This window comes from Budorcas taxicolor, chromosome 7 (genome assembly GCF_023091745.1).
Source record: "Budorcas taxicolor isolate Tak-1 chromosome 7, Takin1.1, whole genome shotgun sequence".
In the NCBI taxonomy this organism is placed as follows: Eukaryota; Metazoa; Chordata; class Mammalia; order Artiodactyla; family Bovidae; genus Budorcas; species Budorcas taxicolor.
This window is the reverse complement of record NC_068916.1, coordinates 13,210,524-13,223,375: the sequence shown is the minus strand read 5'-3', so window position 1 is coordinate 13,223,375 and position 12,852 is coordinate 13,210,524. Positions and strand designations below refer to the sequence as shown.

Sequence of the window (12,852 nt, the reverse complement as noted above, 5' to 3'; positions counted from 1 at the left end):
GGTCTGGGTACCCTCACTTTGAAGGAGTCACAACCCTCCATTTGGGGCGGCAAGGAATCTCATGTTGGAGGGGAGAGGGAGTTCCCTACGGTGGTGAAGAGCAGCAATGCCTAATAATGGGACACAGGGAACCCCGCTGTTGAAGGCATCCGTGTGCCCTCCAAGGAGACCGGTTACAAACCTTCATTCTGAAGCAGGGATCTTTTATTTGGGGAAAAGATTCAAGCCTCCATTTTGATGGAGAGAGCCCCAAAGATTGGCGAATGATCTGAAGGCCTCCATTAAGGACAGAGATGCTGGTCTGGGCCAGCAGCCCCCAGCCTGTTTGGGGACCCCACCCCCTCCTTTCCCCTCTGTTTCCAGGAACAGCTGGGCCCAGCCTGGGCTGTACTGCTGGGAAGCGGGTGAGTCAGCCCCTCCCTGTGGCCACAGCTGGACCCCCGCCCGCCCCCTCTGGCCTTCACATCTGGGCAGAGACCCAATCATGAGAGCTGGGATGGGGACCCTTAAGTTCACACTTTTGGAGATGGTGCCGCTCCCCTCGGAAAGTGATCACAGCCTCAGGGTGGATACCATGCCCCACCCCATATCATGAGGGACTCTGGCATGTTTTCTACACTGCAGACATTGACATTCTGCCAGGACTCCCATCCTGACCCCCTCCCCTCCTCGTGTCTGTGTATATATCTCTGAGTCCATGTGAAATGTGTTCATATCTATGTAGATGAGAGATGGTGGGTCTGTGATTGTGTGTGCACAGGCCTGTGTATACCTTGACCTGTGTCTTGGTGAGTCTTGAGGCCCTGGGAATTTACACAACAGGCTATGTGTGTGTGATTTGGTGGGGTTTTTTTGGAGGAGGGGTGTGCTGTCAGGGACTAGGGCACGTGTTTTTCTTTATGGGACCTTGGTGCTGGTTTAGTCGCTAAGTCATGTGGGGCTCTTGGGACCCCCATGGACTGTCCGGCCAAGCTCCTCTGTCCATAGGATTTTCCAGGCAAGAATACTGGAGTGGGTTACCATTTCCTTCTGTAGGGGATCTTCCTGACCCAGGGATCGATCGAACTGGGGTCTCCTGCACTGCAGCCAGATTCTTTACCGACTGAGCTACCAGGGAAACCCTTTGTGTCTTTTTCCCTATGTCATTCTTTGTGTAAGTAGTGAATGACTGATAATCAGTACTTCAGTATGCCTTTGTTTCTGTGACCGTGTCCTACTTTATGTCATGTGTCTTCCTGCGATAGCATGAGGCTGTCATGGGTGGCCTTGGTTTGCCCATGTCCCCAAGACAATCTGGTGTCCCTGTATGCAGCCTTGTGGGTTTGTCTTACTTTCTGTGCCCTGTGATGTACGCGGACAGTATAACCATCGAGTCTGTCCCCACAATGTGTCTGTGACTCTACAGTCTCCATGTGAGGGGAGTGCCTGCTTGACAACTGGATTCCTGAGGTCCAAGACTTTATCTGTTTGCGTCTTACTTTCTGTTGTTGGTGTGGCTTTATAGCAGTGTCTGTATATGTCACTTGTGTATGAAGATGGCCCTGTCTGTGTCCCTACCACAAACGGTGTGTGACAGTGTGACCCTGCCCGCATTCGCTGCGGGGCTGGCTGGATTAGTGAAGGTTTGTGCCAACGTGTGGCAGGTTTATCTTGTGTGCGTGTGCCCCTGTAGATCCAGAGTTTGTGACCTTGTGGGGAGGTGTCAAAGTCACACAAGAGCGTACTTAGCGGAGGCAGAGGCAGTGACAGGCTCCGGGGGTGTCAAAACCCCCCCGAGCTCTGCTGCTCTGGGCCCCGCTGGGCCCCGCTCCCTGCGCTGCGGGGGCGCGTGCGTCGTGCGTGACGTGAGGCACGACGGCGGTCGCTGCCTGCGTGGAGCCCGACGCGGTCGTGCCTGTGAGCGCGGGGAGAGGGTGGAAATAGGCTAGCTGCGTGCGTGCGTGCGTGCGTGTGTGCGTGCGTGCGTGCGTGGGCAGCCGCGGGGGTTGGGCGCGTGGGGGAGCGCTGGGCGCAGCCCCACCCTGCCCGGGACTGTTGGGCGCGGGTGAAACCATGGCAGGGGTGGTGGGGCGGGACGCAGGGCCGTTAACCCCTTCCTGCCTGACCTGAAACTTGTGGCCCCCCGACAGAGCGCACGGGGGCTTCCCCAGTGCTCGGGGACCGTCCCTGACGAGGGAGGAATCCCGCCATCGAGCTGACAGACCCCCCCCCTCCAGTTACCATGGGAACCGGAGCTTCCCGCGCGGCTGGGCGCGTGCTTCCTCCCCCTTCCCAGCTCTTCCTTGAATTCCACAGTCCACCGATAATGGGCTTCCCGCTCCTAATCTCCGGGGAAGGGGCTGGGGTCAGCGAGCCCGGGGCGTGCGTGACTCAGGTCAGCTTGAGGGTCCCCTGGCCACAGCAGACCTCGCTCCCCCTTCTCCACCCCGTGACTCACCCCTCGCGGCTTTTCCCCGTGCGTGACTCAAGCCCTTGGGGAGGGGGCTGTGGACTCTGAGACCCCCTTCCAGGCAGTGGGGGCTGAGAACCCAGTACTGGGGACCTGAAGCTCAAAGGGTGGGCTCTCCCTCCTGGGAGGGTCGGTGTCTAGTGTTTTCCCTTAGCCATCTCTCATCAAGGTCACTAGAGGCGTTTTCCCCCACCCCTGAATTGGCAGTATCTACCCCCTCAAAACCCTCCGGGAACCAAGTCCCCAGCCCCTCCCCCTCAAGCCCACAGGAAGTTTTGGCAGAGCCCGTTGGCGATGAAACGGTTAAAGCCGTTTTCTTATTCATTTCATCCAGGGGCCCCTTTTGACTCAGAGAGAGCCAGGCGCCCCCTTGAGCCGGGCCTCGTGGGGGCCTGGGTTCATACTCCCCACACGTACCATTTTTAGAGAGGGGAGGGAAGGCTGTTGGTGAGCTGACTGGGGGAGTCTTGGGTGGCATGTACAGAGTTGGGTTCAAATCCTGCCTCTGCCCTCATTGCTCTCTGGTTCTCGTTTCCCCATCTGAAAATGGGGGATAATTTTGAGCAGTTTATTGTGGCATTGTGAGATTAGCTGAATAATAGATGGGACACTTTGTTTCCAGAGCTGGGCACAGGAGCAGAGAAGGGAGCTTGGTCCGAAAAAGGACCCAGGCTCCTCCTGTCTCCCAGGCCTGGGTGCTGGGTGCCCAGCAGAACTGAGTCCTTGTGGGGCACTCCATGCCCCACCCAGGCGCTCTGAGGCCATAGGGTTCATCCCTTCCGTCCACCCCCTGCCCGGGGCAGGCACCCAGGAAGTGAGAGGCGGGGCAGGAATGAGGCGGAACCTGTTGGGCCCGTCGCCTCCCCACCCCAACCCCCACCCTCATTCCGGGGCCCTGACATGCCCCCCCCCAACATAAGCTGTGGCCCCACCCCCACCATCGTGGACGCCTGGGTCCTGACCCGAGGGTGGCCCAAGGGAGGGGATGTCGGCGGAGACAGCGTCTCGGGAACATCCTGTGGACTCCTGGCTGGACAGACGGGAGAGTCAGCCCCTCCCCGGGCAGGACAGCAGTCGGCTGGGGGCAGAGTAAACACGGCCCAGAGTAGCCAGACTTGGAGGGGCGGCAAGGAGCATACACATACACAGTCACCCCGAGAGAAAGCCAGTCTACACACACAAAACTCCTGTCACCCTGGCCACAGACAGATTGCCAAACGGGGACACACTGACAGGGTCAGACACAAATCTGGGTAAAGACGGCTGTCAAAGGTGACAGGGTAGGTCAAAGAGGAAGACCGAAATGCTGCCAAACACGTGAAGATACTGACAGGCCAGAAGCATAAAGGTAACACAGATAAGTGAACTCAGCGTACAGGCAAGATGGACACACTGACAGGCACAAACACAAGGATATTGACGTTCAGGTGAGACGTGCACAGCCTGGCAGGCAGTCGCATGTCCACAGGCACCCTGAGACAAATGTGACAGGCCAGAAACAGGCAGGACGGACACACAGACGCAAGTGGGCAACACAGGCATGTGGATAGACTCAGAGATAAGGGACGGTCACTTTCAGTGCAAGTGCCCCAAGAGGTGCACAAGATATGTTCAGACACACTGTTAGATCCTGACACACCGGAGAAGGCCACAAAGGCATACACGCGCACACACACTAGCAAGATCAATTCAAAAAGATAACTCAGAGGTGAAAGAGACAATCATAAACGTATGGAGAGAAGGACAGGAGGGACACATACAGACCATGACAGACAGCCCCAGCCACCACCCCCCCACAGCACACACACAGTTGCATACATACTCAGACAAGCTCTGAAGACACCAGAAATCAGCCTTATAGATACACACTACCTCACTGATAACACACACGTCAGACCCTCTGACAGACTGGGCATATGAAAGTGGACAGACTGACATATTCACAGACATGGTCTGGCCAGACAGTCACACCCAACCCAGAGAAGCATGGACAGGCCCCAGTCGGATATTCATTAACACGCTGGCCCAAGGACACCCTGACAGAACCTGTTGGCTAACACATGCACACATACACACCAGCCACAGAGCCCACATGGACACAAACACAGAGAGTCACAGACACACATCAGCCACGGATGTCACACACAGGCCTCACACAGGCAAGCCATGGACCTCACACACAGACACACAGACACGTACAGACCAGACACGAATAGATGAGCAGTAAGAACTCCAGTACACCCTAGACTCTTGTATACAGGCCAGCCACAATACAACATATCATATAGACCATACACATACACACAGACACACTCACCCCCCTCCAAAGCAGACAGGCCCTACACACCCCTGCAGGGTTGGGCCAGCACACAGACACATGCCTTGAGAAGACAGGCTTCACACACACTCTCACACGCCCTGACAGGCCAGCCACACACAAACCCACAGACAGCCAGACACACGCGCGCCCCTGGACCATGATGAGGTACTCTGGGGTTCTGGGCTGGCCAGCCCTTCTCTGCCCCCACCCAGAGATCCTGGCGCTTACTCTCTCCAAACACCTCCCCCCACCTCCCTCCCAGACTGCTCTTTGTCACTTCCCCTAGGAGGCCCAGCTCAGCAGCCTAGGTCCCTGGAGGGGTGTGGGCCTGTTTTCTCAGCACATCCGCTATAAATGGGGCACCCGGGATCTCAGCCATGCTCAGGCCCCCCAAGACCTCTCCAGCAGTGTGGGGGGGGGCGGGGGCGGGGCGGGACCCGAAACAGTCTTGTGGGAAACTCCCCTCATGCCCAGCTTAGTCAGCCTGAGGACAGACTCTCCTTCCTGCTTCCAAGAAAACCGAGCTGCTTCCTCCCCAGGAGAGGGATAGGGACCCCCAAACCACAGAGGTGAGGGAGGGATAGGGATGCGGCTGGCAAGCTAGGGGTTCCTGGGGGAGGGCCTCCGTGATTCTCAGCCTCTTCCTGCCAGCTGCCTGTCCACACCCAGGGGCAGGGACAAGGGAGCCTGGGTGCCATGACTTGCGGGTTCTCGCCCTGGCCTGCCCACTAGCTGACTCACAGGCAGCCCCCAGCCCAGTTTCCTGGTGAGGGCCCTGCCGGCCAGTGGGGCCAGGGTGGAGGGGGGTCACCAGGCTATTTATAAGAAGGAGAAGTCCCTCCTGCCAAGGCCAAAAGCCCCAGAGAGACCCATGGGTGGGGGTGGGTAAACTTCCTCCTTATCCAGTCCCCCAGGTCCCGGGCCCCTGGGCATGAGGAAAGCCTGGGCACAGTCTCCTTAGCTAGATGCTTGTTTGAAGCCCATGGCCTGGGCAGTACCCGGCTGCTAGTCTGGGCACTCAGCACAGACAGAGGAGGGGGCTTTCCTCACACCCTCCTCATGGGACTGGCCTTGGCGCCAGTGGGGCGGCATGAGGGGGTGGTGCCCAGGCCACAAGGGTGAGACTGGCAGGGGCCTGGAACCGGCTGTACCAGCTCAGCTGGGCCCCCGCCCTCCCTCCTGGCCCAATCCCCACCCCCTGCTCAAACACTCGTGCAGAGAGCATGCTGGTCTTGCCCCCAAACACACCAGCACCCCTCTGTCCTGTCCGCAACCCCCATAAAGGAGACCCTTTATGAAAGGTCTTGCAGAGCTTAGCATGCAGTTGGTACTGCATATATGCCTCTGTGATTGTGATTATCTACACAAAATTGGCTAACACTCTGGAGCCAGACAGCTCAGGTTTTAGGTCAACCCCAGGGCTTTGAGCTATGGGACATGAGGCAAGTTCCTTATCTTGCTGTGCCTAGTCTCTTAAAGGGGGCTAATAGCAAATAGCATACATTTCACCGGGTTGTTGGAAGCAGGCAATGCGTTATTCTATGTAAACCACTTAGAAGAGTGCCTGGCCTATGGTAAGAGCTATATGTGTGTGTGTGTTAGTCACTCAGGGGCATCTGATTCTTTGGGCCAGGCTCCTCTGTCCATGGAATTCTCCAGGCAAGAATACTGGAGTGGGTTGCCATTTCCTTCTCCTGGGAAGAGCCATATAAGTGTTAGCTATTAAAATAGTAATTATTTCTCTGTCTGCTTGTCTTAAGTGTCTCTGAGTCGTGCTGTCTGTCTGCATGACTCCAACCCTGCAGCTCTCCCTGCCCTAACCCCCACCCCCATACATCCATTTTTCCTTGCTGGGTCCTTGGCCTCCATGTCTATCCTCATTGGGACAGTCTCACCTCTCTCCAGGACTCCCCTGGCATGGCCAGCCTCAGCACTGGTCAGGGCTGACTCACTGTGGCCTCCTGGCCCGTGGGACCTGCAGGTTGGCTTCCTGAGATGCTGCCCTCTGGTCAGACCTGCCCAGCCCCCCAACGCTGCCTGCTGCACCCCCGCAGGGCCCAGCCAGATGTCAGCTGCAGTTATTAGCATGGGCGGGAGACACAGACCTGGCAGCGTGCCTGCCAGACTCAGCGGCCACTGGAATCTCCCTTGAGCCTAGGGCGGGGGAGGGGAGCAGTTCAAGCAAGGGAGGAGGGGAGGGGGTACCCAGGGGTCACAAGGACCCTCCAAAGATAGGGACACCCCCAGCTTCTCATGGGACCTTCCTCTCCAACGCGCCACTGCTCTGCTGGACTTCCCCAGCCCCCGCAGAGCTCAGTTTCTCTTTTGCCTTCTTTCCTTTTACTTCTCTCCTCCACACTTAGTGAACTCTGTGCTTGACCTGTAAAGGTTGGCTAGCTCCTCTCCCCCAGCCTTTCTCTGCCCTAAAGAAACTTCAATCTAGCTCCCCAAAGATAGAGGCTTCACTTTCTGAGAGACTTTGGTTCTAGTGGCTGGTATCCTATCTGCTTGGAAGTTCCACTTTTAGTCTAAATCGAAGCCTCGCCATCTAAACCTTCAATTATTCCTGGGGAAGGGGCTCTGGAGGGGTTCCCTCAGATGAGGGAGACACCTAGGGTGTGGGAATGGATCCCCCTTTAGGTATTCTGGATGGTGAGGAGTCCCCATACTAAAACAGGAGTCGGGCCCCTCACCCACATGAGTGAAGGAGAGGGCACCGCAGCCCTTACGGATGTATGCGCCAGACCTCCTGGCAGAAAGTAAGGGCACCCAGCTCGAGGTAAGAGGCAGCCGCGTTAGCCCGCCCAGGCGCCGGGGTCGCCTGGAGGCATTGGCCCACCCCCTCTTCGCCGTCGGGCTGGGGGCGAAGTCCGAACCAGGCCCGCGGGCAGGCGGGGACCTGCCAGGCTGGGTCGGGCCAGGCAGGGCCTGGCAGGACGCGGCCTCAGAGCGGCTGGGTGGGGCCGGGCCAGGCGGCCGTGGGGCCCCCGGGGGCGGCGGCCGGGGCTGGTCGGGACTAGCCGTCCGGGGGCCCGGGCGTGCCCTGGGACCTGGCAGATACCGGGGCCCTGGGCCCCGGGACAGCGCTAGACCCACCCCTTCCTGTGCCCTTATATGGGCGTCGGGGCGAGACTCCGGGGGCCGCCCCGCCCCCAGTCCGGCCCGCGGACTCCCGCCTGTTGCCATGGCAACCAGGCCCCGCTCCCCAGTGGGTCCCCCTTCCTCGGGCTAGTGGAATCGTCCGGGACCGCCAGCCTCCGCCATTGCCTGCGGGCTCCGAGGACTGAACCATTGCTGGGGTGGGGATCAGTGACTGGAGACCTCGGCAGCTGGGCTTATTTAGCGCCCCTGGCTTCCTCGGGGGTCGCCTGCTCAGGTTCCTCTTCCGAGGCGCTGAACCCCGCCGGACACAGGGCGGGGTGCCTGGTCCCGTAGGATTCGAGTGACGGAGGCAGGGCCGGGCTCCGTCCCCCGGGGCTGTTGCCACACTTCCTGCCGCGGCGCTCTTTCCCCAGCCTGTTTCTAAGGAAGGAGTGGGGTTGGGCGACCGCGCCCCAGCCGTCGGGCTGGGTCTAGGCACTAGGAGCCGACACGGTGTCGGTCAACCTCAGGGTCACTAGGGGAGGGCTTTGGGGTGGGGAGTATACAGGCACCCACGAGAGGGGAGCCGATCATGGAAGGTCCCCAGGATCCTCAAAGACCCCTCCTTCTCTCAGGTCTCAACCGGGGACCCTCTCAATATTATCTCAATTCTGAAAGGGTGCCTCGACCCTTCTAATTCTCTCCTTCATTGAGGCTTCGCAGATGACCCCAGTGACCCCCAACTTCTGACAATATCCCAATCTTCTACCGCACGTATTTTCCTTGCCTCAGTGTACCCCAGGACCCTCACTCACTTTATGCGTTTCTAGTTTCTCTCAATGCCTTCCTCTTCCCGTTTGTAGGGGACTCTGTCTCTCTCCGGTGGGCTCCAGGACCCCGACTCATTTTTTGCATAGTGGACCCTCCAAACTCCCGGGTACACTTTTGATCTCTTCTCCTTATTTTACCTGGGTTCAGCTCCTCCCGGGAAAATTCCAGTCCCTCAACCATTCTGTACCCAGGACCCCCACTCAGTTTCTGAGTCAGATGTCTCCTCCCCCGCTTCCCCATCTACCTTGCTTAACCTTCCTGTCTCTCCTTTGCGGGGTCTCTCAGTGTATTCTCAGCCCTCCAGCACCTCTGAAAGACTCCAGATCACTCAGGCCTTTCCGCGTGCATCCCGGGACCACCCCCTCCCCCCAACACGCACACACTTGCTCAGTACCAATTTCTCGTATCCCTTATCGCGTACTCCAGGGAAATCATCACCCTCCCCGAAACCTCTCCCGGTGTGCCTCGGATCGCCCCAGCACCCCCTTCCTCACGCACCCTAAGGTCCTCTGGCCCCTCCCCCTGCAGGCGCTCCGAGCTACCCAGCCCGTGGCCGCTGTTTACAAGGACACGCGCTTCCTGACAATGACGCGAGCCGCCTCCTCCCCTTCCCCACGCTCCAGAAGGGGGGTGCGGGGGCCTGGCTCCGGTGACAGCCAATCAGAGCGCACTTCCGTGGCTGACAACCGGGGTATAAAGGCTTGTGGCTCTGGCGGAGCGGCCGGGACCTTGAGCACGGCCAGGCCAGCACCGGAGCCAGCAGGGAGCAGGGAGCAAGGGAGAAGCGACACCAAGAAAACGAGCGCGCTAGAGAGGGGCAAAGGGGCTCGAGAAGCCGCACAGAGCTTCCTCGCACAGCCTCCGACCGGCCTCTCCCGACCAGTGCCAGCCCTCAGGAACGTTCGTCCAGACACCCGATACAGGCACAGCCGCGGACTGCGCGCGGCTCGCTGCAGCGAGGCCCGGGGCGGCCCCGTAGGGACCCCCTCAGACCGCCCGGGCCGCCCGGATGTGCACTAAAATGGAACAGCCCTTCTACCACGACGAATCATACGGAACAGCGGGATACGGCCGGACCCCGGGCGGCCTCTCTCTACACGACTACAAACTCCTGAAACCCAGCCTGGCGCTCAACCTGGCCGACCCCTACCGAAATCTCAAAGCACCTGGTGCGCGGGGTCCCGGCCCAGAGGGCAACGGCGGAGGCAGCTACTTTTCTAGCCAGGGTTCGGACACAGGCGCGTCACTCAAGCTCGCCTCATCGGAGCTGGAGCGCCTGATCGTCCCCAACAGCAACGGCGTGATCACGACGACGCCCACGCCCCCGGGACAGTACTTTTACCCCCGCGGGGGTGGCAGCGGTGGAGGTGCGGGGGGCGCAGGGGGCGGCGTCACTGAGGAGCAGGAAGGCTTCGCCGACGGCTTTGTAAAAGCGCTGGACGACCTGCACAAGATGAACCACGTGACGCCCCCCAACGTGTCCCTGGGCACCAGCGGGGGCCCCCCAGCCGGGCCCGGGGGCGTCTACGCCGGCCCGGAGCCTCCTCCAGTCTACACCAACCTCAGCAGCTATTCTCCGGCCTCTGCGCCCTCCGGAGGAGCCGGGGCCGCCGTCGGGACTGGGAGCTCGTACCCGACGGCCACCATCAGCTACCTCCCACACGCGCCGCCCTTCGCCGGCGGCCACCCGGCGCAGCTGGGCCTGGGCCGTGGCGCCTCCGCATTCAAGGAGGAACCGCAGACCGTGCCTGAGGCGCGCAGCCGCGATGCCACGCCGCCGGTGTCCCCCATCAACATGGAAGACCAGGAGCGCATCAAAGTAGAGCGCAAGCGGCTGCGAAACCGGCTGGCGGCCACCAAGTGCCGGAAGCGGAAGCTGGAGCGCATCGCGCGCCTGGAGGACAAGGTGAAGACACTCAAGGCCGAGAACGCGGGGCTGTCCAACACTGCCGGCCTCCTCCGGGAGCAGGTGGCCCAGCTCAAACAGAAGGTCATGACCCACGTCAGCAACGGCTGCCAACTGCTGCTTGGGGTCAAGGGACACGCCTTCTGAGCGCCCCCTTATCCCCCGTACGGACATTTCCGCAACCTGGACGGCTGGGCGCACGCCTCCCATGGGGCGAGGGGGCAGGCGGTGGGCACTGGCCCCGGGGCCTGAGGGCGCAACAAACCACACTGGACTCCTGCCCGCCCGCTCTGCGCCCAGTCCTTCCACCTCAACGTTTACAAGCCCCCCTTCCACTATTTTTTTTTTTATTTTTTTTCCTGCAGAACTCAATTCATATTGAATATAATATATTTGTGTATTTAACAGGGAGGGGAGGAGGGGGCGATTGCGGCGGAGCTGGCCCCGCCGCCCGGTACTCTAGCCCTCGAGGATACTGGGGAGGGGACCCCCGCCCCCTGCCCTCCCCCCTCTGCACCGTACTGTGGAGAAGAAACACGCAGTCGGTTTCTAAAGGATTTATTTTAAGCTGTGTTTATGTGTGAGTTCGTTTATTGTCCTTACTTTTTATTGAATCTATTTAAGTAAAAAAAAAAGTTCTTTATTAATTTCTGTTGTCTTTTTTTCAAGCCGGCCAGGGGGGAGGGAGGGGAGTACTGGGCAGCCCCCACCCCACGGCTGTTTGTGGCTTGCTCCTGTAACTGTGTCAACCTCGCCAGTTCTGTTCAGGCATCTTGCACCCTCAGCCGGGTGTCCAACCCTTCTGGCGTCTCCTGATCTCCCGGATTGGAAGGTCCAGGGTGGGTACACAGTCCAGCCACCCTCCCTCCCCCCCCCGCCCCCAGGGCCAGGGGACAGGATGCCTTGGGCAAAACGCTCAGCGCGCAGGAGCGGCACCGCCCAGCCGCGCGCGCCGGGGCTTTCCCCGCTGACGCTGCGGAAGCGCTGTCCAAACATGGGCTGATTCTGCCCAGTGACGCGACGGCGGTCTCCGGGCAGATTCCGGGAATCCCCTCCCCCGCTCTGCCGGGCAGGGCTGCGGCGCCGGGAAGGGGGCCGGGATTTTCCCAGGCTGGCGGCTACCGAGGCCCGGAAAGCCCCAGGCCTGGGTCCAGAGCGTCCGCGGTGGGCGGGCCGCGCTCCAGAGCCCCAAGAGCTACCCCAGAGTTTCCCCCATCGGGCTGGCCCCTGGGTCCTGCCCAGCCCACGCCCGCTGCATTTGACCTGACCCGGGCGGGGGGATGCAGTTGCCTGCGCGTCGTTGCCACCGCGATCCCCTCCCCACCCCCGCCAGGAAGGGCGGTGCCCGCCTGCCAGTTTCCCCTCCCGGGTGCCAGGCCGGGAGCGGGGCGACTGCCAGGTCTGGTCCTGCCGGGGCGGCTGCTCGGGCCGCCGGGCGCCGCCGCCGCCCTCGCACGGGGTGCCTCCCCCGCAGCTAGGACGGGTGGGAGGGCGGCTGGCGAGCCCCGATGGGGATCTGGCAGGCTTCGGAGCTGGAAGCCCCCAGAACAGCAGAGAAAAACACAGACTGAGAAACCAGGCCACAGGGCCTAGGTGCGGTAGAACAAACGCTCCATTAATTTGTTTATAAAATACTGAACGACCCGGTCGTGGAGTCACTAGCTAGACCAGGGCAGACAGACTATAAACAAGCAAACATGATTTGGAGATGGTGGTTAGTGCCAGGAAGAGAGAAAAAAAGAAAGAAAGAAAAAAAACTGGTCACAATGGTCGTGATGGAGCAGGGGAGGTGAGCTGCTTTGGAGAATGAATTGGGAACACGGAACTTTAATGAGGCGATTTTTCAGCTGACCCCTGAGAAAATCCTCAGTAACAGAGTTCTGCCAGAGAGAATAGTGTATGCAACGTTTCTGTGGCCAGAACAAGATCAGCCTGTTAAAGAACACCAAGAAGGCACTATGCTTCAGTGGAGTGAACCCACCGAGGTGGAGATGAGGTCAGGGAAGACCATGTAGGGCCTTGTGGAGGAGTATAGATAAAATTCCAAGGCCGAGGACTTCCCTCGTGGTCCAGTGGCCAAGAATCCGCCTGCTGGTGCAGGGGACTCGAGTTTGATTCCTGGTTTGGGAAGATTCCACATGCTGCGAAACAACTAAGCCAGTGTGGTATGCCACAACTGCTGAAGCCAGCACTCCAGGGCCCCTGCTTCAGAGAAGCCCCTGCCCTGCAGCTAGAGCAGCCCCCACTCACTGTGACTAGAGAAAG

At 59.8% G+C, this 12,852-nt stretch overlaps 1 protein-coding gene across 1 annotated transcript; it reads left to right on the top strand.

Annotated features, from left to right (window-relative positions):
- Positions 1–9,414: 9,414 nt before the first annotated feature.
- On the top strand, positions 9,415–11,226 carry JUNB (JunB proto-oncogene, AP-1 transcription factor subunit). The gene has a single exon (XM_052643184.1). The coding sequence runs from the start codon at positions 9,691–9,693 to the stop codon at positions 10,732–10,734; it is 1,044 nt and encodes a 347-aa protein (XP_052499144.1). The 5' UTR covers positions 9,415–9,690; the 3' UTR covers positions 10,735–11,226.
- Positions 11,227–12,852: the final 1,626 nt, after the last annotated feature.